General features: G+C 32.3%; 14 protein-coding genes across 14 annotated transcripts; 8 read left to right on the top strand and 6 right to left on the bottom strand.

The window, feature by feature from the left end:
• Positions 1–9: 9 nt before the first annotated feature.
• On the top strand, positions 10–1305 carry FG379_002556 (uncharacterized protein; the record flags this gene model as incomplete). The annotated part of the gene is made up of 1 exon (XM_067327886.1): positions 10–1305. One exon carries the CDS (start codon positions 10–12, stop codon positions 1303–1305), a length of 1296 nt encoding a protein of 431 aa, XP_067182314.1.
• An 836-nt stretch (positions 1306–2141) lies between these two features.
• On the bottom strand, positions 2142–3464 carry FG379_002555 (uncharacterized protein; the record flags this gene model as incomplete). The annotated part of the gene is made up of 1 exon (XM_067327885.1): positions 2142–3464. One exon carries the CDS (start codon positions 3462–3464, stop codon positions 2142–2144), a length of 1323 nt encoding a protein of 440 aa, XP_067182313.1.
• Positions 3465–3858: 394 nt separating this feature from the next.
• Positions 3859–5085, bottom strand: FG379_002553 (uncharacterized protein; the record flags this gene model as incomplete). Its single annotated transcript, XM_067327883.1, has 1 exon — positions 3859–5085. One exon carries the CDS (start codon positions 5083–5085, stop codon positions 3859–3861), a length of 1227 nt encoding a protein of 408 aa, XP_067182311.1.
• A 156-nt stretch (positions 5086–5241) lies between these two features.
• Positions 5242–6684, bottom strand: FG379_002552 (uncharacterized protein; the record flags this gene model as incomplete). Its single annotated transcript, XM_067327882.1, has 1 exon — positions 5242–6684. One exon carries the CDS (start codon positions 6682–6684, stop codon positions 5242–5244), a length of 1443 nt encoding a protein of 480 aa, XP_067182310.1.
• Positions 6685–6776: 92 nt separating this feature from the next.
• Positions 6777–7503, bottom strand: FG379_002551 (uncharacterized protein; the record flags this gene model as incomplete). Its single annotated transcript, XM_067327881.1, has 2 exons — positions 6777–7444; positions 7491–7503. 2 exons carry the CDS (start codon positions 7501–7503, stop codon positions 6777–6779), a joined length of 681 nt encoding a protein of 226 aa, XP_067182309.1.
• Positions 7504–8299: 796 nt separating this feature from the next.
• On the bottom strand, positions 8300–9880 carry FG379_002550 (uncharacterized protein; the record flags this gene model as incomplete). Its single annotated transcript, XM_067327880.1, has 1 exon — positions 8300–9880. The coding sequence occupies one exon, from the start codon at positions 9878–9880 to the stop codon at positions 8300–8302; it is 1581 nt and encodes a 526-aa protein (XP_067182308.1).
• A 371-nt stretch (positions 9881–10251) lies between these two features.
• Positions 10252–10713, top strand: FG379_002549 (40S ribosomal S18; the record flags this gene model as incomplete). Its single annotated transcript, XM_067327879.1, has 1 exon — positions 10252–10713. One exon carries the CDS (start codon positions 10252–10254, stop codon positions 10711–10713), a length of 462 nt encoding a protein of 153 aa, XP_067182307.1.
• A 318-nt stretch (positions 10714–11031) lies between these two features.
• On the bottom strand, positions 11032–12356 carry FG379_002548 (uncharacterized protein; the record flags this gene model as incomplete). The annotated part of the gene is made up of 2 exons (XM_067327878.1): positions 11032–11343; positions 11391–12356. 2 exons carry the CDS (start codon positions 12354–12356, stop codon positions 11032–11034), a joined length of 1278 nt encoding a protein of 425 aa, XP_067182306.1.
• A 474-nt stretch (positions 12357–12830) lies between these two features.
• FG379_002547 (ubiquitin-fusion degadation (UFD2) family with a UBOX at the C-terminus) lies at positions 12831–15950 on the top strand (the record flags this gene model as incomplete). Its single annotated transcript, XM_067327877.1, has 1 exon — positions 12831–15950. The coding sequence occupies one exon, from the start codon at positions 12831–12833 to the stop codon at positions 15948–15950; it is 3120 nt and encodes a 1039-aa protein (XP_067182305.1).
• A 481-nt stretch (positions 15951–16431) lies between these two features.
• Positions 16432–19087, top strand: FG379_002546 (uncharacterized protein; the record flags this gene model as incomplete). Its single annotated transcript, XM_067327876.1, has 2 exons — positions 16432–16623; positions 16673–19087. The coding sequence occupies 2 exons, from the start codon at positions 16432–16434 to the stop codon at positions 19085–19087; spliced, it is 2607 nt and encodes an 868-aa protein (XP_067182304.1).
• Positions 19088–19392: 305 nt separating this feature from the next.
• Positions 19393–20538, top strand: FG379_002545 (proliferation-associated 2G4 metalloprotease; the record flags this gene model as incomplete). Its single annotated transcript, XM_067327875.1, has 1 exon — positions 19393–20538. One exon carries the CDS (start codon positions 19393–19395, stop codon positions 20536–20538), a length of 1146 nt encoding a protein of 381 aa, XP_067182303.1.
• Positions 20539–20674: 136 nt separating this feature from the next.
• On the top strand, positions 20675–21078 carry FG379_002544 (uncharacterized protein; the record flags this gene model as incomplete). The annotated part of the gene is made up of 2 exons (XM_067327874.1): positions 20675–20991; positions 21039–21078. 2 exons carry the CDS (start codon positions 20675–20677, stop codon positions 21076–21078), a joined length of 357 nt encoding a protein of 118 aa, XP_067182302.1.
• Positions 21079–21171: 93 nt separating this feature from the next.
• Positions 21172–22172, top strand: FG379_002542 (uncharacterized protein; the record flags this gene model as incomplete). The annotated part of the gene is made up of 4 exons (XM_067327872.1): positions 21172–21372; positions 21424–21689; positions 21756–21983; positions 22031–22172. The coding sequence occupies 4 exons, from the start codon at positions 21172–21174 to the stop codon at positions 22170–22172; spliced, it is 837 nt and encodes a 278-aa protein (XP_067182300.1).
• A 199-nt stretch (positions 22173–22371) lies between these two features.
• Positions 22372–27783, top strand: FG379_002541 (nucleoporin; the record flags this gene model as incomplete). The annotated part of the gene is made up of 1 exon (XM_067327871.1): positions 22372–27783. The coding sequence occupies one exon, from the start codon at positions 22372–22374 to the stop codon at positions 27781–27783; it is 5412 nt and encodes a 1803-aa protein (XP_067182299.1).
• Between the last annotated feature and the right edge of the window lie 130 nt (positions 27784–27913).

Genomic DNA, 27913 nt, shown 5'->3' with positions numbered 1-27913 from the left:
CTCCTGAAAATGAATGCAAATAATCATGGCTTTACACATATAAGAAGCTGGAATGATCATATAAATAATCCTAATATTTTAAAGGGGAAGTTTAGCTCCAAAGAGAGAGAAATTATTAACTCGAAAATTAGAGAATATTTTAATTCTCAGAATTGGGAATGGGAGGAAGGTTTGGAACATATTTTCTCAAATAACAAGGGAAAGAAAGAAAACCATTGGCCAGTAATAGGTGAAGCTCTCCCAAATAGATCACTTCAATCAATTTACTATTTCTCAAAGCGTATGATTGGAGCTGGTAAAAGAGGGAAATGGTCAAAAGAAGAAGAAAAAGAACTCATAAAACTCGTTAGTGAGTATGGCCAAAAGTGGAGCATGTTTACTGAATTTATTGGTAGATCTGCTGCATCAATAAGGGATAAGTGGCGTGATTTATCACCGAGGATCGAAAAATGTAAACCGGATTTTGACCCAGGAAATACGTTAAGCTACAATACCGAAAAATTATTGAACTCAAAAATGCCACTAGTAATTGACATATTCGTGTTGTATTGCATTGAGTATTACACTGGTGAATTCTTACCATTCAAAGGAATATCTTGGAAAGCAATAGTTGATTCACTTTCTTTACCATTATTTCCGACAGAATTTTTGAGATTTTGGAAAAAATGTTCAAAGTATCTAATGAAAAAAGAAGGTATAGAGTTGCAGCCAATTACTGAAAATGACTTATCTGACTATTCTAGGAGAGTAAGTCAAAGTCAAATTAGACTAAGGTATATTTCCTCTCTTTATCCAAGGCTAAAATCAATACAGGTTAAACAGGCAAATAACCAAACATCTAATATATTTTTTTTAGCACTTAAATACCTTTATGATACTAGACATGAGTATTCAAATATTGATGAGATCAAGTACAATGATTGGCCGAAAATTCTGTCTGTTGATTTTCCTCTTACTACATTGTGGTCAAGAATAAGACTGAGCATTTCAAGACTGACAGATAAAGACTTACATATAAGTGAGAGGATAGCCATTTTATTTGATAAATTCAAGAACAGACATATTACCACACTGAGGGCTCAGCCAGAGTTAAATGAATTACTTTGCAGCACTAATGAGATTGTTGATAAGAGTGGTAGCGAAAGGAAACACATATTTAGCGTTGATTCAAGAAGACTAAGGATGACAGTATTAAAATTAATTAAACAAATGAGGAATGAGAAGCCGAAGACAAAAAACACGAACAAATCTCATTGCGAATACAGTTCCTTACAGCAAGTGGTTTTCCAGGCGGGACTGTGTTGATGCAGTTCAATGTGCAAGTGTTCTTTTACAATAAAAAGAGCGACCTCGATGGGACTCGAACCCACAACCTTTGGTTCCGAAGACCAACGTCATATCCATTAGACGACGGGGCCGCGCCTCGTGACGGGGTGGCGAGTTAAAAAGTAAACATTTTCTTATTTTAACCCTCATTGTTCCTTAGTTTTTCGGTTTCCTGAGACTTTCGTTAGTTTAATGAAGTGAACGATATTTTAGAGGGAATTCCGTTTCACTAAATTACCAAATAGGGGTAGTTTAACTTTATACTGCGTGTATATCATATTTCTATAATATTTAGGTTATTGATTGTTGCAAAGTTAAGTACTAACACACAACTTTCACTCTTGAATCGTAAAAAATAACGGGATTATGACTATTGCGCTGTATATATTTCGAGGATGAATAAAGAATCATTAATTCCAAGGAGGTGTTATGAGGAAGATACAACAAAAGAAATATATTCAAAATACAGTATTGATAATATTAGATGTGAAAGTGGGCGTTGGGTAGCTATTTCTGGATTTCCAAGAAAGTTTATTAGTTTAATAAGACCAATATTAGAACTTGAAATAGGTCCAATTGATCATTGGATAAATAACCTTGTGGGAGAAGATAATGATATTTATTTTGTATTATTTAGAAATAATAGATTTTCTCAAAAATCTTTACAATATAACGAGTTGAACATTTTTGGAGTAAAAATATATATTAGACCTATATTTGACCACTTTGATTCAGAATTGAGTCATATCACGAAGTCTGACATGCCGGAAGAAGAATACTTTAACAACTTAGGAATAAATATTTATTTTCAGTAGTTAATTGGATTTTTTCATTATTCCAACCAATATATCATAATCTACCATTATTTCTTTTAATTCACGCTTCATGTAGTCAATATTCTCTTCGAGAGTGTCTGATCTTTCCATATCTTCAAAGACGCACTTTGTAAATATCTCTTCTATACATGAACTCTTTAGCTCGATATTTTTGATCCATTCACCTTCATTATCAATATTTTGTTGTTCAGTTTCATCACTTAAATCTGTTTCCAAATTTTCCAAGAATTTGTTCGTCATTTCTTGAAGTTCCCTAAACTTTTTAATATGATCTTCATTAAAACTTCTTTCACTAGATAATAGTGTTGTCATTTCAACAAGGTATATTTTCCATGTTAGTATTAAACCGAATAATCGAAATCTTGTATAAATCTTTTGTTCTAGACCCTTTAACTCATTATAGATTTTTTTAATGTCGTTTTGATTAGCATCTTCTATTTCTCTAAATAATAAGTCTATTATTTCTCCGGGTTTGTATTCATTCCATTTAATAAACTTATCTTTTCCATAATACATAACAAATGTAGGTGTTGCAGAAATATGTAGAGAACCAGTATTTATACCAATTTCATCTATGTTTACTCTCGCAAACCTGATGGGAGTTAGTTTTTCTAGTTTTTGTGCAAGCGTATTTATAAACGGCCTTATCAAAAAACACATGAAACAGTTCCGCTCATAATACATAATTAGTAGGGGATTTCTATCATCAGTATGGCCAAATATTTTCTCAAAATTTTTTGATGAAATATCAATTACCATATTTGTTCTTTCGTGATTTGTTTTTTCATATCTTGGACCTGGGAATGTCATAATTTGACCTGGAAAAGAAGATGTGTCCTCGTTTGTTTCAGAAGGCTTATTGTTAGATTCAACAATAGAGCCATAAGGAATTAATACTTTATTATTAGTCATTTTGTTCAGAGTATTCAATAGGTACATACTACTTTTGTCTATTCTCTTAAACGCTTTAAACTGCTCGATATTTAAAATTTTTTTAAAGATTTTCTTATTCTTTTCTTTAATAAAATAAAAAGAACCACTGTAAATGTTAGCAATAAAGTTCTTAATACCATTTAAAAGCGAACTTTTGGTTTCTTTCGCCCCATTACTTCCTTTATTTTGAAAATAAGAGGTTCCCGTAAGTGTGATAATAATTGCACCTACAAATGTAACCTCTTTTCTTAAGGAATTTAATTTCTCTGTAAAGGTTATAAATGGGATTTTAGAAGAAAATTGTTTGTTTAGGGTAAATTTATTCAATGTTTTGGATGTAAATGATACGAAAATATCTATTAAACTCATAGATTTTGAACCGATTTTTTAAGTAAATTGCGCTAACTAAAAGCTGAAAATACTTTAAAGATAATTTTCATTAAAAAAAATGAATACCTAAATGAAATATTTCAATTTAATTATTTTCTTGCGTACCATTTAATTAATTGGTATTAACTTCTGTTTCTGCTACGTAAAATCCACATACAAATTTTATTTTGACCATTTCATTGCTACAAATTTATAATTAACACTTAAACTTTAAATATTTAATGTAACAGTGGCAGTTTAAAAAAGATTTTTTGAATACTAGTAACGGGTTTTTTAAACTATCTGATACTTCACAAATGAAAAATAATTTTCAATAGTTGTGTATACCTCCATTAAAACACGTAATATCACAAATATTTAAAGGATCAGTTATTTATCTGCCATCCTTGGTTAAAGGATAAGTTTTTTTTGGACAATTTGTGATCACGTTTTCATAAATTTCGCTAAACTCCTCGTTAAGTCCTGCAATATGAAGGAGACAAAAAATATCAGCTTCAATTCCGAATCTATCTAACCATACTTTTTTTATTTCAGAAATGCTAGGATATTTATTTCCATTTTCAATTCTAGATTTTAATTGATTAATTATTTCTATAAATACGACTCTTAACATACAAACAAATATATCATATGTATTAATGTATTTTTTAGAGTTATTTTTATTGCTTGTGTTTTCAATGATTTCACCTTTTGAGTGTAAAGGTAAATATGTACTTCCTAATAAATCACTTTGAGGTTTGTTTCCTAAAACAGATGGATAGTACTCCGTCTTAAGCGTGGAAAGTGAATTATTTGGTAAACATGCCTCCAAAAAAATAGGGATATTATATAGACATTTCCTTATTGCAAGTAGAGAATATTTATCGAACTGATTTACAGTTTTTTTTGAAACCTCCTTCGGTAAAATCACACTATTAGACTCGATATTGGTTGGTAACCTCGAACATCTAGATAAAAGAATTAGTTTTTGTTGGCACTTAAATTGGTCAGTGCTTTGAATGAAGCAAATCGAGTTAGTTGATTTTTTTTCGAGAAATTTGACGAAAAGATATTCTAAATTCGTTTTTAAGTAAATTGTTTCCTTCACACTACACATTTCCATCATTTCAATTACATCCAAAAAGTTTCTGTCGTTAAGTGTTTCAATAATACTCCATCCCTTGTCTCTAATTGACTTCATTATCGATTCCCTTGAATGAATTCCGTGAATTGCAATCCATGAAAAGGTTCCTTTATGTTTGCAAAATGACACACATTGTCGTCTAAAAGGAAAGTTTCTTATTATTTCATTAGTTGTAGTAGGGCCACAAATGCGAAACAGTGACCATCCGGTAAGTGTAGCAGTAGGTATGCCTTTAATTTCGAAGAACCATGCTGCCATAATTGCAGTGAATGGGTCAGAATAATATAGGAGAAGAAACCCTTTGCTAACTGCAATGAACCTCAGTGGCGTGTAGCCACTCGAGAAAATGATGTTTGAAAGATCAACATCAGTGCCAAAGCAATTTATCGCAACTAGGTTCGGTTTTAAGGTCATACAACCCTCTGATTCTAAATCGGAACTGGGGTTTCTTATTTCGGGACAAATTAGACTGCTCATGAAACAAAAAAAATTACAAATAAAATGTTTGGTAATTGTTACTCTTATAACTAATCATAATAAACACCAGAAAAAATATACATTTGTATTCATTCTTCAGGACAATACGTAAATAAACAAATAAATAAATATATATATATATATATATATTTGCCTTTACTCGGGTAAGAGTGGGACATGCGCTAAATTTGCATATTTTTGTAATTTCAAAATCCACGTGTCAAGTATTATGCTTGACTTTACACTTGAGGAGGAATAATCTTCAAACTTATCTGATAAGCCAACAAAATTTAGCTCTAGATATTCATTCCATACTTCCAAAAATGCTTCCCTGAGCAACATTGTTGCAAATGATTCACTTCTTTTCAAGTTGCAATCATTCTCAGGGTCGTTATTTTGTTTAAGAGTTACACATATATTTTGAAATTTTTCTTTTTTTGCTTCGTCTTGATTTATGAGCATCTGCAAATCAATGGAGAAAGAGAACTCGTTTGAATCTAGGCTACTAATATTGATATGGTTTTTGGACTCTTTCTGAATATTAACAAGTTCTTGAATTAGTGTGTGAAAAATTGCCCTGTCAATCAACTTCCAATGAATTCTCCGAAGGCTAATATGTATTTGTTTTGATAGTTTGCTCTTTATTGATGGTGGCATGACCAAGTTCTCATTTACCATTGAACTCTTATTAAATGAATCAAGTAGTGAACCTAATTCAAATTTCACATCCAGTTCAAAGTCATTATCTATCAAACTCAGTAGAGTTTCTGGGGCATTAATATAAACAGAATCTCGCATGAACTTTTTTCTCTTAAAAGAGTGAAGATTTGGTTCACTTGTTGCATCGTTAAATGATAAACTCAAAACTAAATCCTCGAAACAAATACTTGCTATTTTTGTCCATAATTTTGTCGAATTTTTCTCATATTTTTGTGTCAGTAGGTTTAATGGTGGAAGCGTAAGTCTTATTTGTAAAGTTAATGAACTTGAACACTCATGAATTGGAGTTTCAGCGTTGAGGTTCTGATACAAACTTATGTTCCATACCGGAAGTAGCTCATTTATTGCATTCAGTATTTCATAATGAGCAAGGAGACGTATGGGAATTATATCCCTTTCTAAGTTTATTTCTTTAATTAAAGGTCTCAGTGTACTCTTTCTCTTTGATATTGCAAGCAGCAATTCTTTCTTTGAAGCCTCATTACTGAACAGCGACTTTGATTTCTCATTATTTATCATTTTATAGGATTGAGAGATATTTATATATTGAATATTGTCACAGTAAGCTTTTTGTATACAAAAAGTAACATTTGAAAGAACCTCTAGGTGTTTAGCAATGTTACCTAATGAACCTTCAATTGCATCCCACTCAACATTATTTAACAACTGGCTGTCTTTTTGTAGTCTTTCTTCTAACTCATCATTTGAAGTGTAAATAAAGTATTTCTCTGCATTCGAAGAAAAACACCCGATTGTCTCTGCAAACAAGGGTATCCCATCACTTAGGATTCTTTCTATCCTAGAGGAGGAGTCTCTTGTACATGATTCGACCTCAACTGGTTCGCAATAAATAGACGGGTCAATTAAATTCTTATCCATATTGAAAAATTTGCTAAACCTTTTACCTTAAGTTTTAAGTCGAGGTGGCGGGAAAATAAAGTAAAAGAAGGAACTCGAGAATAATGTATTATTCAATAGTCATCAGATTCATCAAGCGAATCTACACCATCAAAAATATCCAATTCTTCCCTGAAGTTCCTCGATAAACTAACAATGTCGTTAGGTTTCTTTTTTTGTTGAGATTTCTCTCTCTCTTCCTTTTCCCTAATTGATAGCTGATTGTCAATCTTTTTTTTGATAGTTTTTAAATCCTTGATATCTAATTTTGGAAATATTTCGTTTAAACATATATCAATAAACCTTAACCATGCTGGACTTTTTGCAATGGCCGGTCGAATGCAATCCGCTATTTTAAATGCTGTTGATTCAACCTTCCCGTATGTGTTAAGATTGATTTGACTAAAAAAGTCTTGTTGCTGGTTAATATTGCTCATTATTTGAGTTGCATTGTTATTTATGCTCTTATTTCCAGAAAGCTTGCGGTTATCAACAAATCCATCGAATAAATCGTCCATTGCACTTCCATCCATTTCCTCAACGAGTTCTTGGCGTCTTCTTTCATTTTCAAACTCATTTTTGTAAACATGATTTTTGGAATCACGTGATTCATTACACAGGATGCTCGATTTTTCGGGAATTTTATTCGTAATTTCATTTGATTCTTCATCGCTGTTGAGTAAATCTTCCCAATTATCAACTACAGGAACATCAGAAGGCCTTGTCACAGAGTTAGAATTTCCTACTTAAGTTAAAATAACGAACATTCTTAATATTTGACAACTTACCCCAATTATTCATTTTTTATATGCAATAAAAAAGAAACAATTTTGTGAAGTCGATTGAACGCGCGAGAAGCTCGATGCTAAAAAGAAATACTTAGCAAATAAATATTTATTTATGAAGTGGTTGTGAAGTTCTATATGACATTAAACATAGCTATTTTTTGTGATTATGAAAAAATATATTTTTTAACCCAGTTTTCTAATTTGTCTCGAAAAATAAGACAACTTCCAGAATTTTCAAAATATCAGACTGTAAAATTGCAGTGCACTCTCACACGAACTTTAATGAAATATCATTCTACACCATGCCCGTCTGATTGGTCCTAACTAGACAGTTTTCATCTTTTGAATGTTACAAAGGATTATTTGTTTTTGATTTTGCAGATAACACTACAATGTATTCCTTGAATATCTTGAATCCTAATTTATTGCCGTATTTACACTACAGTAGAATGAAGTGAAAATATTTATTGCCCTTATAATAACTATTTCGTTGAATACTAGTATATTGTCTCCTTTAATAGCAGATTTTGGACATGGTAAGTCGTCTAAAAAAGAAAATTTTTTCAGTATCTAGTGTAATAGGTCATTTTATTCATCAAAGTAAATTCTAACTTGAAATTATTGTGTTTAGTGGAATATTTGAGTAATATTTCCGGTTAATTCATAAAAATTTGGATATTTGGCAACACATGAATGTGTCTTTAGATGTAAGCGATATTTTGCACTTTCTACTCGGATAAACCGCTCCAGTTTTTAATTTTCGAACGTTATTGTTGATATTACGACCTTTAACACTTAATCTCTAAGAATTATGAAACATTTGATATATAAGTATTATTTTTTCTTCTCTTATATTTTCTAAATGTTCGCTGAATTCTGATTGCACAGGCTTCTGACACTAAGTCAGACCCAAACTCGGCACACCACCTTTTAAATGTGAGGTTATTTCTCTGTCTAAAAACGTTCCTCGTTGCAAACTCAATAACTTGATCTCTCTTTGACAGATTTTTATCTACAGGGTTAGTGCAAAATATATTTTCTGTTTCTTCCTTACATTCTGAGGTTTTTTTTTTAATTTTATTATGGAATTCCGTCTCAATTTTCATTAATTGCTCCTTTATTGACTCAATTTCATCTATTTCCTTTATAAAAAATGATTTTCCACCGTTTTTTGTCGAATCTATATAATGTTTGCCAGTTAATTTGTCGGAACCATACTGTGTTTTACTCGAATAAGTGCTATTTCCTTGGTATGATTTATCCTCCAAACTGTAAGAGTTATTTGTTTGTAAAAGCTTATACTGTAAGTTTTTCTCAGAATTTGGAAATAGTCTCGATACATCTGATTTAATTAGTTCAATGTGTTCAGAAAGTGATCTAAATTCTCCAAATGTTTTTGAATGAGTTTCATTATCTGAACTACTATTTCCTGCGGAAAATAGTCTTAATTTACTAATATTTGAGAAATAACCCTTTATTACCCAACTCATTATTATTATACTGTTATATGGTCCCCTTACCTCCCCATTGTCATCTAGGTATTCCCATTGCAAGGGGATAAAATCACAGTTATCCATGCTACACTCTTTAATGGTAATATTAGAGTGTTTTAGGTTTTTATTACCAGATGGTAAATTCTCTCTCGAGAACCGACATTCAAAAATAGAGCTTGCCTCATCCGAGTAATTCTTATTTGGGTTATTGCTTATTTCTGAGATTGTTGGAATATATTCAAAAAAACATTTCAATACTCCTATTGTAAAGTTATCAATCTGGGAATCGTTAATGTTAAGAACGAAAGAACTCTCGTGTATTTTGTTAATAAATAGGAAGTTTTTACTGGATAACAATTGGTCTTCATTTAGCTTAATCAAACATTCCCCTATTTGAGATATTTCAAAATGATTTGACCTACTGAAACCCAAAATAGTAATTCTCAGTTGAATTACGGAAAGCAGAAAATCGTTGAAGCTTCTCGAAATATTTAAATTATTATAAAAATTAGTATATATATCAATCATCCAAGATGGCAGTATTGAAGAGCATTTTACACTTTGATTGATTGTACACTCACGAATACTTTGATGGTGATCACTATAAAAAATATCGAATGTGGTTTTTAGTGGGAGTTCACTGATCTGAAACCATTTAGTCTGGAACCTGGTATTTGATTCATTTTCGTTAAGATAAAAGTCGTAGTTATTTATAAATTCATCAACCTTACTATTCTCAATGTAATCAATGCTATGTGCAAGTGAAGGCTCTATATCAATTTCAAGCGAAAAAAATTTACAATTGAGACAATTCTCATCATCGATTGAAATAAGAACAGAATCAAAAAATATTGAGAAATCAATTATGTAGTCATTTCTTTCTGATTTTATCTGCATTGCTATTTGTTCATTAATATAGGATCTAAAATATTAATCTATTAGTTGGCGCGGAGAAAGCTTGAAATATTGGAAATATATTGTTTACTTTAAATATAAATCAAAAGGTATAACTGGTCTCAGATAAATTTGAGTTAATTGGTGTTTAGCCACTTTTATTACTCTAAAAATACCATTTCTTCACAACAGGTTTTTCATTTCCATAATTGCAATGCATGTTTACTCTTCGCAAATAAGTTAGGCGGTAAATATACGAAGCGGTAACTCGCCATTGTAGTGTAAGACACTTTGCGCTTAGACGTGGAGTTTTTATTCGTCTCAGTAGCTCAGAGCCACGAGCTAGTGATTTTAAGAAGAGAAAGTAAACGAAGATGTCACTTCAGATTATGGACCAGAACTTTCAGCACATTCTTCGTATTATGAATACGAATGTGGACGGTCGCCAAAAAATTATGTATGCCCTTACTGCAATTAAGGGTATAGGTAGAAGATTTTCGAATATTGTTTGTAAGAAAGCCGATGTAAATCTATTTAAGAGAGCAGGACAGCTTTCCCAGGACGAAATCAACAGAGTAGTCGCAATAGTCTCAAACCCTCTACAATTTAACATACCTTCATATATGCTTAACAGACAAAAGGACATAAAAGATGGTAAATATAAGCACACAACTTCCAATGGCCTCGAAGCTTCATTGCGTGAGGACTTGGAGCGTTTAAAGAAAATCAGAAGCCACAGGGGTCTTCGTCACCACTGGGGTGTTAGAGTTAGAGGACAACATACTAAGACTACTGGCCGTGGTAGTAGAGCTGCAGCGGCAGCAAGAAAGAAGTAGAAACCTGGGAATAACAAAGTGAATTGAATACAAACTTTCTGAGAATATCTACTTTATCTAGTTAGACATCTGTTGTAATTTTAGGCAAATTAACACCCTAATTTTTCTCTAGTTCTGATTTTGTTCTAAATCGTGTATCTCACGTTTACATATGACACCTGTGAACCAACTGCTAACACCCCAGAGGATAATCGGCAGGACTATTGTAAATGTAACGATGTACCATGCAATTGGGTTGCGTTCTATACCGGACAACAAATTCATCCCGAAAATACCTGGAATATATGTGTTTGACTGTATAGGGTATATTTATTCTAACTAACCTGTGATCACCGATGTTACACTGCATGAAAGTGTAAGAAGCGATATTTTTAGGTTCGTATACATATACTCATTCCTTTGAAAGTCAAGATAAACTCTGGAAAGTTCGTCACTAAAGCTAATTGAGGTTTTTATTTCTTTGAGCTCCTTAGATGCTTTATAAATAACAGGAATATATTTATTCAATATTTTCTCCCATTCGTCAACAGAGATAATCGGTACATAATCACTGTCATCTTGAGAGAATTTCATTTCTTCTATCAATTTGGTTAGACTTTCTTTTAAAACAGAAATGTTGGCTTCTATGCACTAATGAAAGTAAAAAGAGTGTTTGTAGTAAAGTGGATAAAACTTACGCTGACTGACTTTGATATCAATTTTTTCTTTGTAAAGTCATTGAAAGTGAACCTCCATGGGTATTTATACCATTTACTGCTTTTAATTAAACCATTGCAACAATTAACGGCTTCATTCTTTGTGCTGTTTATTGAACGGATTATATCAAGATATACCGTTTCTAATATGATATCAATGCAAGTTCCTGTAAAAGACAGTGAACATAAGTTGCTTTTTCTAATACTTTCATTCATTTGAGAGTTCTCACCTTCATTCTTGACACACAATAGGAATTCTGTTTGAATGTTTTTTAAACAATCTTTTGTGGAATAATATTGAGTACCTTCAAATAAATCAAATTCAGATTGGGAATTTATGGATAGATCTTTGGAAGAAACTTCAGGTTTATCATGGGAATTGTATTCTATTGATAAGTTAGTTTTGGAGTTGTAATAATAAGGTGAAGTGAATTCATTACTATTTAGGTCGCAAAAAGATATTTTAGTGCTCGGTGTGTTAATATCTGAAATCCTATAATAACCATAAATAAATAGTAGCTTATAAATTATTTCTATTGAGCTATTTTCCGAGTGGTTTAAAAACCATATTTCTGTTGTAGTAATTATTGAAATTACAGTTGAAACTTTGAAAAATAACTTTCCATTTGACTTAGAAATCGGTTTTAGACTACACATATTATTATCAATGAAGAGGTACTCATGGATCGATATTCCAATCAATTTACAGCATTCTACTACAGTTAGATATATCTTACTTGGTTTTTGATTCAAATCTGGATTTGGAATACGGAATATTATTAGTTTTTCTTTAATATCAGTACTTTCATCCACAATTTTTTTTAAGGATACCCCACTTTCATTAATCTCACAAAATTCCTCATCAAACATACTTGAAATTATTTTTGTGTTATCTGATATTGATTCATTTTTTTCATCTGGCCTATTAGTATTCTTACCAAAATTCATTTTACAGAGAAGCAATTAACAAAACACACAAATCTGAAACCTACATAAAGAAACATATCTTTTAAAGATACATAGATCAAAATTCAAGAAAAATTATAATTTGAATTGACCAGGTGAAAATCTGGAGTTGCACCTCACATTGCACCAGCGGTAGCCATTAGTAATAATGGTATTGATACTTTACGAGTGTAGAAAAAAATTCCAATTATAGAATATTAATTCACAAAAATATACTTATTTCTATTGGAATATAATATTGTGAAACAAAAAAGAAGAAAAAAAAAGTTTTAAACCATGAATTTATCCGTCAGAAAGTAGAAATATCAACATTACTTCTGAACCCAAATAAATTAATTACAGATCATGTTATTTTTTTCATTAAATATTCAACATAAAAGTTACAAAAAATTTTCTATGGAATTTGTTAAGGATTTACAACCCGCTGTTTTTTAGTTCATTAAATTTTCTCATACAATGTCGAAAAATTGCAACGAAACAGAAGATTCAATAATTGGAAGGCTACTTAGTGTATCTCTGTGTAAAAATGATGGTTCAAAAATATACTCGAATAACAAACGAGTTTTTCTCTGTAATTATGCTAATGATTTAGAACTTCAAGGAAGAAACTTGGAATTTACATTTGACGAAATTGAGACCATTATTTTTTATAGACTAAGATTATTTTTTATTGATAAAAATAAGAAATCTAGAATAAATTCATTTCGTTTTTTGGTTGACTGTTTTAATAGGTTTAATAGTGAGGGAAAAAACCCTGACTTACAATCTGAAATAAAGGGAAGGATTATTGATAGTTGTGGTTTATTACCTAAATATACTGCATTGATTATACAATGTCCAGAATTGTTCGAGATAACGAACCATGAAACATCAGCAATTTCTGACCTCTTTGAGATACAGCTACCGATACAATTTTTGTCTAGTATTCTCAATGAAATGGAAATAAATGATCCAGAGCAGTTTAAGCTTTCATTTACTGAATATATTGAAAGCATGTCAAAAATTCTAAGAGAAAGAACTTTTAGTGACCTTAAGGTAAATTCATTGAGGAATATTATTCTTTTGTCCCAATTCAAGCAAATTGCAGAAATTATTGCGAATGCCCCCTCGTTTTTTGTTGAAAATAACTCAAACAGTTTATTAAAAACTTCATCAGGTTTATTACAACAACAATATTCTCTTTTGGGTTGTATAATTGGACCAAACCCAATTGACAAAGACTTAAAAACCAATGAAAATAATCAGGCATACAAAAAATACTTTAGTGGGTTACTTTCAAAAACCCATGCACAAGTTAGCCAAAACAAAGCACTTATTAAGCAAGAATTGTCTATAATTTATGATCAGGCGATACTTATAATCAAAAACTTACTGAGGGCAAGTACTGATTCCAGGAGAAGGGTAATAAAATGGCTTGGAGATATTTGCGTTTCGAATGAAAGTAAATCTAAATTATTTAACTCAATACCTGATCTTTCGATATTTGGTAATTCACAGAATTCACGACAAATTCAGTCAAATATCCGTTCTTTAATATTTAGGGTGTCTGGGCAATCAACAAACGGGTTTTCAATTAACTTTTTGCATGTTATTTTAAGACTTTTGCAGCCTGTAAAGGTTGATAAAGTTTCAGATTTAGACTGCATGTTTCACCTAATAGGAAAAATCGATGGTTCAACTGATATAGTACTTGAAGTAAAAAATTTAATAGGAAATCTACTTGAAGATGCAACTCTTGGTGAAAACGAAAAAATAGAAATAGCAAAGGCACAAGTTGTGAATAATTTAGAAAATTCTATTAATAGTGGCTTAGAATATAAAGAAATAATAAAGTTTTCAACACAAATATTTTGGATATCATGTAGATCAATTATCATTTTTATGCATCCTTTACTATTGGAGTATGAGGACAAATTGCAGGAGGTAATTGAACAAAGGAATATTTTACTTAGTGGGAATTCCATAAAAAATGATCCTGTTCTTGAAACTTTAAGCACAGAAGCTATATTGTTTGAATGTATGTTATTTAATCAGCAACTAGTTTTTGGTTTTTGGCATTTTCTCTCACTTTTTATTCATTACGTATTTAGAACTATTTTTGCATTTGACGAATTTGGTGTAGAGAATAACAACTGGAATTCAGTTTTGTCATCAAAACAATGTCGTATTTCTTTAGCATTAAAATATTTTAATTTTCCAGACACTCAAACTCCACAATTTTCATCACTTCCGTCAAGCCTTATTGATGAAGTTTTATCTGTTACAGAGTTACTGTTTAGGATAAAAGGTAATGATGACATAATGGTTGGATTTGATTTTGACTCGTATATTTCCTTATCGATATTAATTATAAGCTGTGGCAAATTGTTCAAGAATCCACATTTACGTTGCCAAAGAGGTGTTACGGGAATTCACTATCTTCTTCAGTTACCTCAATATCGACAACGTATTGAAGGAAGCGACTTCACATCGGAATTTATTCTTCCAGGCTTGATTTCACTTTTTAATGACGTACAAAAATCGCCTTATTTTGACCGTTTCTCTTTAAGGCTGCCTATAATCATGTTATTTGAGAGCTTGTTAAAAGTTGAAATGCATAGGAAGTGCCTCCAAACATCTATTAAACAGAGGGATGAAGCATTTACAAAATTTATTCATTTATTGGTTTCAGATTTGAATTATTTGCTTGAAGAGGGTCTTACAATGCTTGCAGAGGTAAAGAAAAGAGAGTCTAATAGACAATCGAGGTCAGAAAACTCAAATAATTCAGCTCAAGTTAATGAAAGTGAACCTCAAGTTTATAATGAAGATATTACTAATAACAGTATTGAGGAGATGCCAATAGAAAGATTAGAAAGTGCATGTAAAGGTTACATGCAATTATCACACGCATCAGCAAGTTTATTGCAATATATTACCGAATACAACTCGGTTGAAATACTGGACTCCCCATTAATTCTTCCTCAAATTGTCACTTGCTTAAATTGCACTCTCGACCGTCTTGTGGGCCCAAAATGTCTAGAGTTGAAAGTAAGCAATTTTGATGCCTTTAATTTTAATCCTAGGCAGTTGTTGGCGAATGTTTGCATGACTTATGTTACCTTGGGGTTCAATTCGATTTCAGATGATAATGAATTAAGTAGTAATTCACTGAAGACCTTATTATTAGAGATAATAAATGAACAACGTTATTTTAAGATTCATACATTCATTAAAGCACATTACATTGCAAGCAGGGAGGGAATTTTGGGTGCAAATAAATTAAATGAGTTTAATAAACTTATTAAAAACCTTCAGGAACTAATAGAAAACGAAAATGGTTCTAAACTTTCAAATATTGGGGAGATTGATATCCCTGAAGAGTTCTTAGACCCAATAATGCAAGAAATAATGGCTGATCCAGTTCTGCTACCTACATCATCTAAAATAATGGATCGAAAAGTAATTGAAAGAATACTTATTTCAGATGGGCTCGATCCTTTTAATAGATTTCCACTTTCTAGAGAAGATCTAATACCACAAAAGGAGTTAAGAGAACAAATTTCTGAATTCTTAAAGAAAAATTCAAGTAGTTAGTTATTTTTATATTATTTCTTATTAATTTATTCATTTATTATTAAATAGGGATGTTTTATGAAACAATTTTAAAGTAGAACTTCTAATTATTAGTATTTTCTTCCCGATTATTTCAGTGTGAATAGAATAGTTTAAGAACATAATGTTAACAATATGCGTTTAATTTGCTGGTTAAGTATATAAATTCACCAAGTGTCCATGTCATTCAATAAATATATTGTGTTGTTTTTTTGATAGTGTAGTAAATTAAAACCGTTTCCATTTAAGCTCGTGGCATTCTTAAGGTGACTAATGATATTTTTAAAAATAAACAGTGATTTCAATTGTTTATCAGATTTATTAACTTTAGAAAAATATAATTTGACTCAATTTATAGATAAGTTATGTTGAATAAGTTAAAAAATATTATCGACCTATATATTTTACCTTTATCAGGGGGATAAGCCGCTAATAGAATGCTATTTCAATAAAATGATAAATTATGACAATTACTGGACTAGAATTAATAGATAGCATTGTAAATGTTGATAGTGAAGTATCTGATTACAATTCTTGGCCACTTGAGCTTCGAAGGGTAAAGTTGTATGAGGTAAACCCTGATAATGGAAATTGGATTGATTGTGGAACTGGTTACCTAAATATTTCAAAAGAAAATAATGACTTCAATATTGTGGTAAGTTAAAATAAATGAGAATGATAATAAATATTAATTATTAAAATAGGTAAATAGTGACAATCATTCTATTTTTGATACGGCAACTCAATTTGATGTATTTGTCAATGGGTCCGAAGATAAATTACTTAAAAGTAACGCAAAAACAAAAATAGTAGACACACCAATTAAAATGAATCGTGAATACTGTCACCAAAAGGAAAGTATAATTACTTGGCAAGATGGAAATAATTCCGATTTATATAGGGCTCTTAGCTTTCAATATTCGGATAGCTGCAATTCAATTTGGAACCTCATTTTCTCAATTGTTCCGTATTTATGTGTTGATCTTTTAGAATGTGATGATTCTGAAACTCACAGTAATCTCTTGGTACTTGAAAGACCAACAACTAGTAATATTGATGTGATAGTTAGTCGATTAGAAATTGAATCTAATTTGATGAACTCCGAAAACGTGGTTATCGATATATTACAGCATGGTTTTTTAGATGACTTGTTTAATTTAATGGAAGATCTCGAAGATAAGGGTGACATAGGTAATCTACATAAAATATTTCAAGTAATACGCCGCATTGTTGTTTTTTATAGTCACTTTAATGAAATATTTGAAACTATTCTTAGTGATGAGTACTATTTAAGATTTTTTAGGGCATGTGAATATGATGAATCTCTTGAGAATTATAAGGCAAAGTTGCCACACAAAAAATTCCTTGAAAATGTAAAGTTTCACTCTGTAGTACCTCTTCCGGAGGTTCAAAAAATTCACTTAAACTATAGATTGATGTATTTAAGAGATGTAGTAATGCCACGCTATTTGGATGAGCAGAGTTTACAAAGGATATGCGCATTAATAAATGGAAATTTCTCATCGATTATTAATATGATAGTTACAACTGGAGACATATGGAGATATCTGAAGGAGAATATCCAAAAAGATTTTCTCGCAGCAAAGTTTATTCACGCAGTTTTGACGGTATTAAAGCAAAACCCAATGTCAATTTATGAACGTCACCAAATATTCATGAACTTAAAAACAAATCACATTTTATGTGAATTTTCAGGTTATCTTAAGGAAAACTGTATTGGAGCAAGACGAATGCTTGAATTGATCAATGCAAATTTAAATAAAGAGAATATCTCGGACTATAGCAACTTTGATATTACGAGTATTAATTGTACTTGCATAAAACCTATTGATTTGGCAGTTGAAGTATTTTCTATGGTCTGTGATATAAACCCTGGATTGCTTAGGCACGCAATACAAGAATCTGTATCGGAAAATATAAAAATAGGAAAAGATCTACGAAATATTACTTCTGAAAATGGAACACCTAAAAATAAATTGAAGTCTAAAGGAATAGAATCAGCAGGAGACGTGAAATCTATCCCTTCTCTATGGCTCAATCTTTGCAATATATTCATCAATTCTAGTGAAAGCACCCAAATACAAATATCTAATATTTTTAAACGAATTTTGGATCCTAAGACTATGGACTTTCCTGAAAGGGATGACTCACTCTCACTTTTTTATGACATGGGTGTTTTGGACAAATTAATAGATTGCCTTTTAGACTCTTCAGAAGATACCAATGTAGTGAACCCCACTTATTCAGCTAGGGTATTATTCTGTGATATTCTATCAACTTGTGTTCAAGAACATAATTATAGAATTAAGTACAAGATACTTCAGAATCAATTACCATACAAACTATTACAAATTGCAACATATCCATTCCACAAAATATTTTTCATATCTGTAATTAAGTTTTTGAGAACCTGTTTAGGTACACGTGATGACTTCTATTATCGTCTATTTGCAAAACACGACGTTTTCAAGGAAATTTTTTTGGTTCTATTTAAACTTCGGATTCCAAGAAACAGAGGTGAGGGTTGTATACTTGAAAGTGTGATATTAGAAATGCTCGAATTTATTTGTAGGAACAAAATTCAGGTTCTACTAAAATACATTATGGAAAAATATAGTAGTACTGTTCATTTATTGAATAATTATTCCTTAATGGGATCAAGGTGCAAAGTTTTTGCAAGAATAGTCGAGTCTTTCAATATTTTACAACAAAATCATCAGAAAATATCAAATGAAGAAAAAATTCAATTTGTAAAAACTATAGCGAACGATGCAGAAAGCGAAATGAACTATGCAAATAATATTAATAAGACAATTAGAAGAGATGAATTACTAATTGGAGAGGAAAACAGTGAATTATCCAGAATCCACTATTCTAATGAAAATCTGCACGACACATTTATGGGAAGTAAGAAAAAAAAAACCGACTTAATTAATAATACAGAAGACGAAGATTCATCTACGAAAGGTAACAACGGAAGTAGTGTTTTCGGAACATTTGAAGACGTGAACGTATCCAGGTTTGCACACGATCGAGAAGGGAATAACTCATATTTTTGTAAGAAGAAAACAGAGGTAAAAATAAAACTTAGAGATTGATGTTATGTATAATGTTGTCGATCTTAGTTTTAAAGCTGTACTAGTAGGGGCGACGTGAGGTTGCTCAAAAAAGTTATGATTTCATAGGAAAGTAAACACCTACCTATACGATATTCAAACCTCTTTTCTTAATTTCTTTGATGAATGACAATACCAGAGCTTCAATCAATACATAACATATTTAAAATTTTCAAGAGATAACATAATTCAGCCAACATTTCGGGATTAACTGTTTTCTATCCTCAGCGGGTTTTTATGAGACGAAAATTTTTAGGTTAGAGTGAAGAATTTGTTAAATTGTAAAAATGAACAAAAACGAAGGTGTTGGGACTTCTAAGGATTCTTGTGACCCTGACTCTATTGCTAATCCTGATGTGGTTACTAAGTACAACACTGCTGCGGAAATCGTTAACTCTGTACTTGCACATATAATAACTCTTTGTAAAGCTGGTGCAGATATATCGGAAATATGTAGAGTAGGTAATACTCTATTGGAAGAAAAGTCGGGATTAGTATACAACAAGAAGGAAAATGGGAGGAAATTGGAGAAAGGTGTGGCGTTTCCAACTTGCATTTCAGTCAATGAGATATGTGGACATTTCTCTCCTTTACCTACAGAGAGTTTGAAACTCAATGATGGAGACTTAGTTAAGATTGACCTTGGAGCCCATATTGACGGTTTTATTTGCATATGTTCTCATTCCATAGTTGTTGGATCCGACAAAATATATGGTAAAAAAGCAAATGTTTTGAAAGCTGCTCACTTCGCTATTGAGGCTGCAATAAGAGCGATTAAACCTGGAAATACAAATAGTTATGTAACTTCTGTAATTAATAAGGTTGCGGGTGAATTTGGTTGTAACATGGTGCAGGGAGTATTATCACATCAATTGAAAAGGCATGTTATTGATGGCAATAGGGTGGTCATATCTAAGGAAACTACGGATGAGAAAGTCGACGAGTTCACATTTGAAGAAAACGAGGTTTACGGAGTGGATATTCTTGTTAGCAGTAGCGATGGTCTTCCAAAGGAATCGGATCACAGAAGTACTGTGTTTAAACGTGCAGTTGAAACAAATTATAATCTGAAGAGCCCAATTCCAAGACAATTCTTAAGTGAGGTGAACAAACGATTTCCAACATTACCATTTTCTCTCAATATGATTTCTGATGAAAAAGTTGCAAGGTTAGGTGTATCGGAGTGTTTAAGACATAATCTTTTATACTCATACCCAGTTATGTCAGAAAGGCAGGGAGAATTTGTTGCAGGTTTTAAGTGTACTATACTCTTGCTACCTAATGGAAATAAACGCATTACCGGCGTACCTTTTATACAGGAGAAAGACTGCGAAACGAATTATTCGATAGTTAGTGAAGAACTAAAAAACCTGCTTTCAACTTCTCTTTCATCAAAGAAAAAAAAAAAATCTAAACAAGCTTCTTGTTCTTAATTTATTTGTTTGGAGTTTAATCAAATCTGCCGATTATATCTTTTTTTCACGTTTTATGAAAATCCACTGATTTTGCGCGACAGTTTTTTTCCTTAATTCTTCCTCACTGCGTCAACTAGTCTGATTTTTCGGAAATATGAATGACCAATTATTAACTGAGACTGATGTAGTTTCCTTTTGTAGAAGAGTTAAGTCCTGTGGGGAGTGCCAATTGTCGGGGTTGCGCTCGCCTTGCAATTCTGGAGAAGGTGACTTTGTTCGCACATCCAAAGTGGACTCAATCACTTCTTGCAGAAACACGTCTAATATCTGTATTTCACAGTGGCCATGGTGGATTTATTTGTGTTTAACATTTATATTCCTCATAATTATGGGAATATTGTTTATATTGTTTTATAAATGTTGCACATGCTTATTTGTGAGGGTTAGTGAAGTAGAATTACAAGAAATAAGGTAAGTTTAATAAAACAATGCAAACACAATTTTAATACCGTTTACAGATCAAGGAACTCTCAAAAAAATCAAGATAATGAACTTTGATTTACCAATGATTTTATCATTCAGTTCCCGCAAGAAAGATCAGTAAAATTAACCTTGGTAGTTTGATTTATTGTGATATAAAAACTAATAAGGATGAATTTTATTTCAAGATTTATACATCCTTCATTTGGTTTAAACAGGTCTAAAGATTTGGCTTCTTTAGGAAAATGGGCAATTGTAACAGGCGCAAGCGACGGAATAGGAAAAGCTATTGCAGAAGAACTTTTAAATGAAAAATTAAGTTTAATTTTAATAGGAAGGAATGAAGAGAAGTTGAGGCGAGTTGTTTCTGAGGTATGTTAATCTAGACTTTAAAAAGGAAACATATGAAATGACTATTGTTAGTTTGAGGGGAAGTTGCACTCTGGCTCAAAACAGGAAATAAAATATTTTGTAATGGACTTTAATAACCCACTTTGCTACGAAGATTTTAAAAAATATTTGGAAGGAATCGATGATATTGGAGTTCTTGTAAATAATGTGGGGATAAGTTACCCTTTTGCACAGTATTTTGAAGAAGTTAGTGACGAACTACTAAATGAACTAATAGAAGTTAATGTAAGATCAGTAATACTAATGACTCACATGATATACAGAAAGATGAAGGAAAGGTACGTTGCTTTTAGTTGAAATCGATTTTTTATGTACTAATTTATAACAATTAATACTACCAATAGAAAATGCGGAGCTATACTATGTATCGGAAGTGGATCATCACAACTTCAATCGGATCCACTATACTCAGTGTATGCAGCAACAAAAGGAGTAGCAGAGTCTCTATGTAGGAGTTTGCAACTAGAGTGCATTTCAGAAGGAATAACAGTTCAATGTCACACGCCAATGTTAGTAACAACGAAATTGTCAAAAATTAAAAGAGAGTCATTCTTTGTAATTTCCTCGAAAAGGTAAGATGGCAGGCAAATCAATTACGACATTCTTTAATTAATATTAGGATGGCAGTGGAGTCAATAAAGAAACTGAAAAAGGGGCCATCACTATATTCGACATCATGCCCGTATTTTGGACACTGGGTACAGTTGAAATTGGTAAGTCGAACAACTGGGTTACAAAAGGGATTAACAACAAAAAAATAGGCAAACCTTATACCTAGGTACATTTGGAGTTACTTCAGAGTATCTCAGACTAGAAAAATAAGGGAAAAGGCTCTTAAAAAGAGGAACTAGTTGAATTGTCTAGTTTTTTTTCGTAGAAAATTACCGCTGTTTGGCGGTAAGCATCTAGTGGGGCTTAGCTGTTACGACAACTAACTTTTATCATTGTTTCATTTAAAAAATGCTTGGTGGTGGAGGATTCGGTTCTAACCAAAACCAACAGTCTTCAGGAGGTCTATTTGGGACCTCCAATTCATTTGGTGTTGGAATTGGACAACAGGGTGTTTCACAAAATAATATAAATTCATCAATGCAACAACCTAGCCTATTCGGTTCGTCAACACCACTTTTTTCTGGAGGTAATTTGGGTTCGGGTTTATTTAGTAATACAAATACATCTGGAACAGGGTTTGGTGTCACTGGATCTTCCTCAGGTTTTGGTCAGTCATCAAGTGGTTTGTTTTGTCAATCTATGGGAGCGTTTGGTAATAATCAGCAAATTGGCTCAACACAACCGAATATATTCGGTTCGGGTGGTGGAACAAATACGGGAATTTTTGGGTCTAGCACAGGGAATAGCTCTGGTATTTTTGGTTCATTTAATAATTCATTTGGTTCTACTGGATTTGGGAGTCAAGTTTCTCAACAAAACAATTCAAGTGGCTTCTTTGGTCAACAAACTAATACCAGTATATTTGGGTCTAGCCCTGTACAAGGATTTGGAAATGTTTCTTCTTCTCCATTCGGAGGTACTCTTGGAACTAACTCGAATATTTTTAGTGGCAAAAAGGGTACAAATGGAATTACATTTCAACCTTTGGTTGATAGAGATAGTGACGCAAGAATAATGTCTATCGTTTATCAGAAGGATGTAGATCAAAAAAAGTCTGTGGAGGAACTGAGATGGGAAGATTATCAGGAGAAAAGGGGGCCTTCAAGTAGTTTACCTAAATCAGATCTTGGCTTTCAGTCAAATCCAACAAATACTTTTGGGACTTCTTCCTTTTCAAATTCTGGGTTTTTTGGGTCTAATTCACAAAATCAATCAATTTCAAACTCGCTATTTGGTCAATCTCAGAATTCCTCATTTCTTAGTTCGACAAATCCCCAGAATTCCATTTTTGGTAGCAATAATTCTAGTTTGGGTCAACCTTCTGTATTAGGGCAGGGGGTTCAACCCGGACAACAAAACCTAGGTTCATCTCAATTTGGTAGTGGAAATAATGCTGGTTTATTTGGAAACACTTCAACTAATACTAATTCTTTTTCATTACAGAATTCCCCTAACACTACAACTACAGGAATTTTTTCTTCAGGACTTTTTTCTTCCAATACTGGTAATTCCGGCTTATTTGGCCAAACTTCTACAAATTCCAATATTTTTGATAATTCATTAAAAACATCTGGGGGTCTATTTGGAAATTCTACTACTACCCCAAGCTCAGATTTAAATTTGTTCGGTACAAACAACAACAACCAGCAACAGTTTTCTTTGGGAGCGCAATCACTGGGGAATAAATCTCTTTTTGGTAATTCACAACCTCCTGTAAATTCTGGAGTTGGGGGTTCAATTCTGAGTGGAGCATCGGAATTATCTTCTGGAAGTAGTATTCTCGGTTCTACTCAACCAAAACCAAGTGGCTTGTTGACTAACAATGCTAATTCTGGTAGTTTGTTGTTTGGATCATCCTCATTGTCTCAGAGTTTGATGCCAAACAACAATTCCTTGTCAATCAGTTCAAATTTGTTTGGAAATTCATCGGCATTATCTCAAACACTAAGTACAGGAAATACCACTCTTAACAATTCTATTTGGCCAAATATTGCTCCTAACCAGACTAATTCAAATTTTTCAGCAACTAATTCTGTGGTGAATGAGGTTTCCAGTAACAATCAATATCACAATATCTTGGGTACTGGAACTAATAAGACCATATCAAATCCACAGACCTCTATTTCTACTGGAACTAATTTTTCCAATTCAAATACACTGTCTAATAATAATATCATGAGACCTGCTTCACAAAATCTATCAAGGTATTCTGATTCTGCAGATAGGGGTAAAACCCTTTGGCTCTGGAAACCTTTGCCACAGTATATTTCCCGTCCAAGTAGATATAAACTTGACACTTCTGCACATATTAATGTAGCGGATAAATCTGTTTCCAGTTCTGAGTTGGCTCTCCCGGCACTAGCAACTGAATGTTCTAGGCACAATAGTTTGTTGTTATCATCAGTCAGGCGTGTTGAGAAAACTGTGGATCTTCAGACGCCGGCAACTTTCTTGACTCTTCTAGAACGTCAACAACAATTTTTTGATGCTTTACAGTCCCCTGATTCGAACAACACTTCCCCCGCAAACACAAAGGTTAGGTCTATGATATTCAGTAAACCTCACACATCTTATTCTGCTAAAATTACATCGATAGACGAAAATTTTGAAGATGCAATTGACGATTCAAATCCAGTTTTTTCCCCCAAAACCAATACATATGATAGAAAACCTAATTCTGAAGGTACAAAATCACTCTTGAACCTAGAATCGATTTCCAGAATTTCACAAAATATTCAGTTCTCAAAGAAATCAGAAATAAGAGGTTCTATTGGTAGAACAAGTGTTGAGAGTAACAATGCTTCTCGTACACCTCATTCAACTCAACAAAGGGCTTCTATTAACTCTATTATAGTTGGCAGTGACCGTCATCAAACACGTACTTCTATAGGCCTAACAACTCCAAGACCTATTTTAAGAAGGTTTGATAATTTGAATGGCGATAACTTGATCAATGAAACAAATAAATCCAACCAATTTCAAAAAGAGCAGGTTGTTGGGTCTCTTGTTCCAATTCTCACTAAATCTGATTATCTCTGTATTCCATCAATTGAAGTTCTTAGAACATTTTCCGAAGATAGACTTGCAATTGTTGAAGACTTTAGGATTATTAGAGAGGGAGTTGGTGAAATTATGTGGCCGGGGGTTACTGATTTGCGTGGTATTAATCTGGATTTAGTTGTGTCAATAGAACCTCTCTGTGTCTCTGTTTATGGGGATGACGATTCTCCTGTTCCAATTGGGGAAGGACTTAATAAGAAGGCTTTGGTTACACTAAAAAATTGTAAGCCGAAAAAAATGATGTCTTTGACAGATGCAAATGAGATTGAGATATATAAAAACAACCGTGTTAATCAAATAAAGAATTATACCGAACAAATGGGTGCGAGATTCATATCCCTTGATACAAATACATGGGAATGGAAATTCGAAGTTTCACACTTTTCAAGGTATGGACTTGTTTCGAGAGATGGTGTCTCTACAATTGACAACTTACAATTTCCAGTAAATGCTTCTGTAGGGTTAAAAAATGAATGTGCTGAGCGCTCCTTCACAACAAATTCAGAGCAGAACTTGAACGGTAAATTATCTGCTATTAGTTCGGGATCAAGCGATCATTTTTTTTATAAGAAGAGCCAATATAATGAAACAAGTGGTTTTTATTCCGAAGCGATGTCAGTTTTAGGGGAATATAAGCTTAAGGAGAAGGGTAAAATTTACAATAACCTATCTTTTAGAGGTGGTATTTATATTGGCTCTTATGCTCTTGCTATAATACCACATAGACCATTGAATACTTCACCTAAATGTTTCTACAATACTTCAGTAACTATATTTAAGTTAAAACAAAGTCAGTTCTCGCTGAAGAATGCGGAAGGCCAAGCTTTTGGGCTACCACGCAGAACGATATCTTTTTGGCTAAGAATGTACATGGAAATAATTGGAAATCCTGCAGACACCAAAAACTTGAGTTTGGACTCTGTTCTGAAGCTCACTTTTTTGATGTGGGATGTTATTAGAAAAGAATTGCTTTTAACTTCTAACAATATATTTAATAGAATTGATTCTCCCTCGGAGAACCTTCTTAAATATTATGAAGAAACACTTTGCTTCCTTGCTGGTATATTAGAGATTCTCGTCCAACATGAAAACAAGTTATCCCAAGTTGACATTGAAGGCAGGATTAATGAGTATTTTCTATGTTGGATTAGATTTGTGAATGACAAAAGGATTTGTATTAAGAAAAATACATTAGATAAAAGGGAAGTTAATTATGGTATAGATAGTACAATATCAAAGTTATCCTCAATTTTCCAATCTGGAAATCTAACTAGTCTGGTATCTACGCATTTAATTGAAGGTTTTCTGGAGATACCAAGAACAGCGTCTCTATGCCTATCAATAGGAAGCAACAAATCATCAATGGAACAGTTTAAAAGAAATTTCCAGTGGTGGGTTGGGATAGGAATTTGTTCTGATTTTTCAGATACTGCTTTTAAACTGTATAAAAGTATCGCAAACATGGATTTAATGTCACATATCTTGGATAACTGGCCAATTTTCCGTCTCATGGACGGAATCCCAAATCAGGATATTTCAAAATGCGAAAGAGCTGATATAAAAATGGTTTATGAGAGATCAGCAATTAGGAGTGTAATTGCAGATGAAGATATAATTAGTGAAAATAGCAGATTCTACAAACACAGATTGTTTGACATACAATTCCAAATTATGAATTTTTTTACTGCTAAGAACAAATTCAATTCGATTAAGTTACTAGAAAATCTGTATAGGTCTAACTACAATACTCCTTTAGACTTTTCGTTTTGCTGGTTTATTACTAGGATCCTCACCTTATGCCATCAAATTTTATATAAAGACGAAGATGTGTTGTTTTCTCAACAAAAGTTGCATTTATTATTCATCAATGAACTTGAACTACTCGGTATGTGGGAATGGGCCGCTTATATCGCAATTCATCTGGACCTGAAGAACAAGTTGCACTCGTCAGCCAACATTTTCAATAGTATCATAACGAGGAATATAAGCGAGATAGGTAACTTTTCACGTCCGGATGAATATATTGAATCAAATAAATGGAATTTTCTGGTTAATACTATCGGAATTCCATTACCATGGTTAATTGAAGCGATGATTTATAAATCAAATGCAAACGGCAATATTATTCAATCTATTAAGTTTGCCATCTATCTTATTGACTATTTCAAAAATAAGAAATACAAACCTGGAGATTTGTTTTTCCAACACAAATCATTGAACAGTACCCAAGTAATCAATTATCTCTTATTATTCGTCTTTGTTAAATTATTTGATTCCCACGTTTTTCCGAGAACATTAATTGAAATTTCTGCGACTCTATGGAATGAAGTTGAAAATGGGGGAAACTGTAGCAATAATGGCTATTTGTCTAACTCTGAAGATATCAATCAATTCCAAGAATTGGAAAAACTTCACCTATTAATTAACAACACAAGAGTAAGTGAGCCCGTTCCGGAAGATATATGGAGAATCGCGAATTTAATAATAAATGTCTCACACAATTTCATTTTACTTTCAACGCGGACACTTGGGGGAGAGTGCTTTAATAAGGAAAGTTCGGATGCTATCTGCTCTCTTATTAATGAAATATTATCAGCTAGGAAAAACACGAACATGAATTCCATTGAATTCCCTATTGTCAACATAATTAAAGATGATTGTTGGGAGGTTATTTCAAAGACCCTAGAAACGATCAGTTAACTTTCATGAGAAAAAACTAATTTTTTATGCCAATTTTAAAGTACTGCGAACAACTTCATCGAATCTATTTATTTTTTTAACAGGATCAGTTTGGATTGGCTTCCTTGATTTTTGAATGTAAGGGTTTCCT

Source organism: Cryptosporidium bovis (assembly GCF_009768925.1).
Source record: "Cryptosporidium bovis isolate 45015 chromosome Unknown contig_36, whole genome shotgun sequence".
NCBI lineage: Eukaryota > Apicomplexa > Conoidasida > Eucoccidiorida > Cryptosporidiidae > Cryptosporidium > Cryptosporidium bovis.
This window is presented reverse-complemented; position numbering and strand designations above follow the sequence as displayed.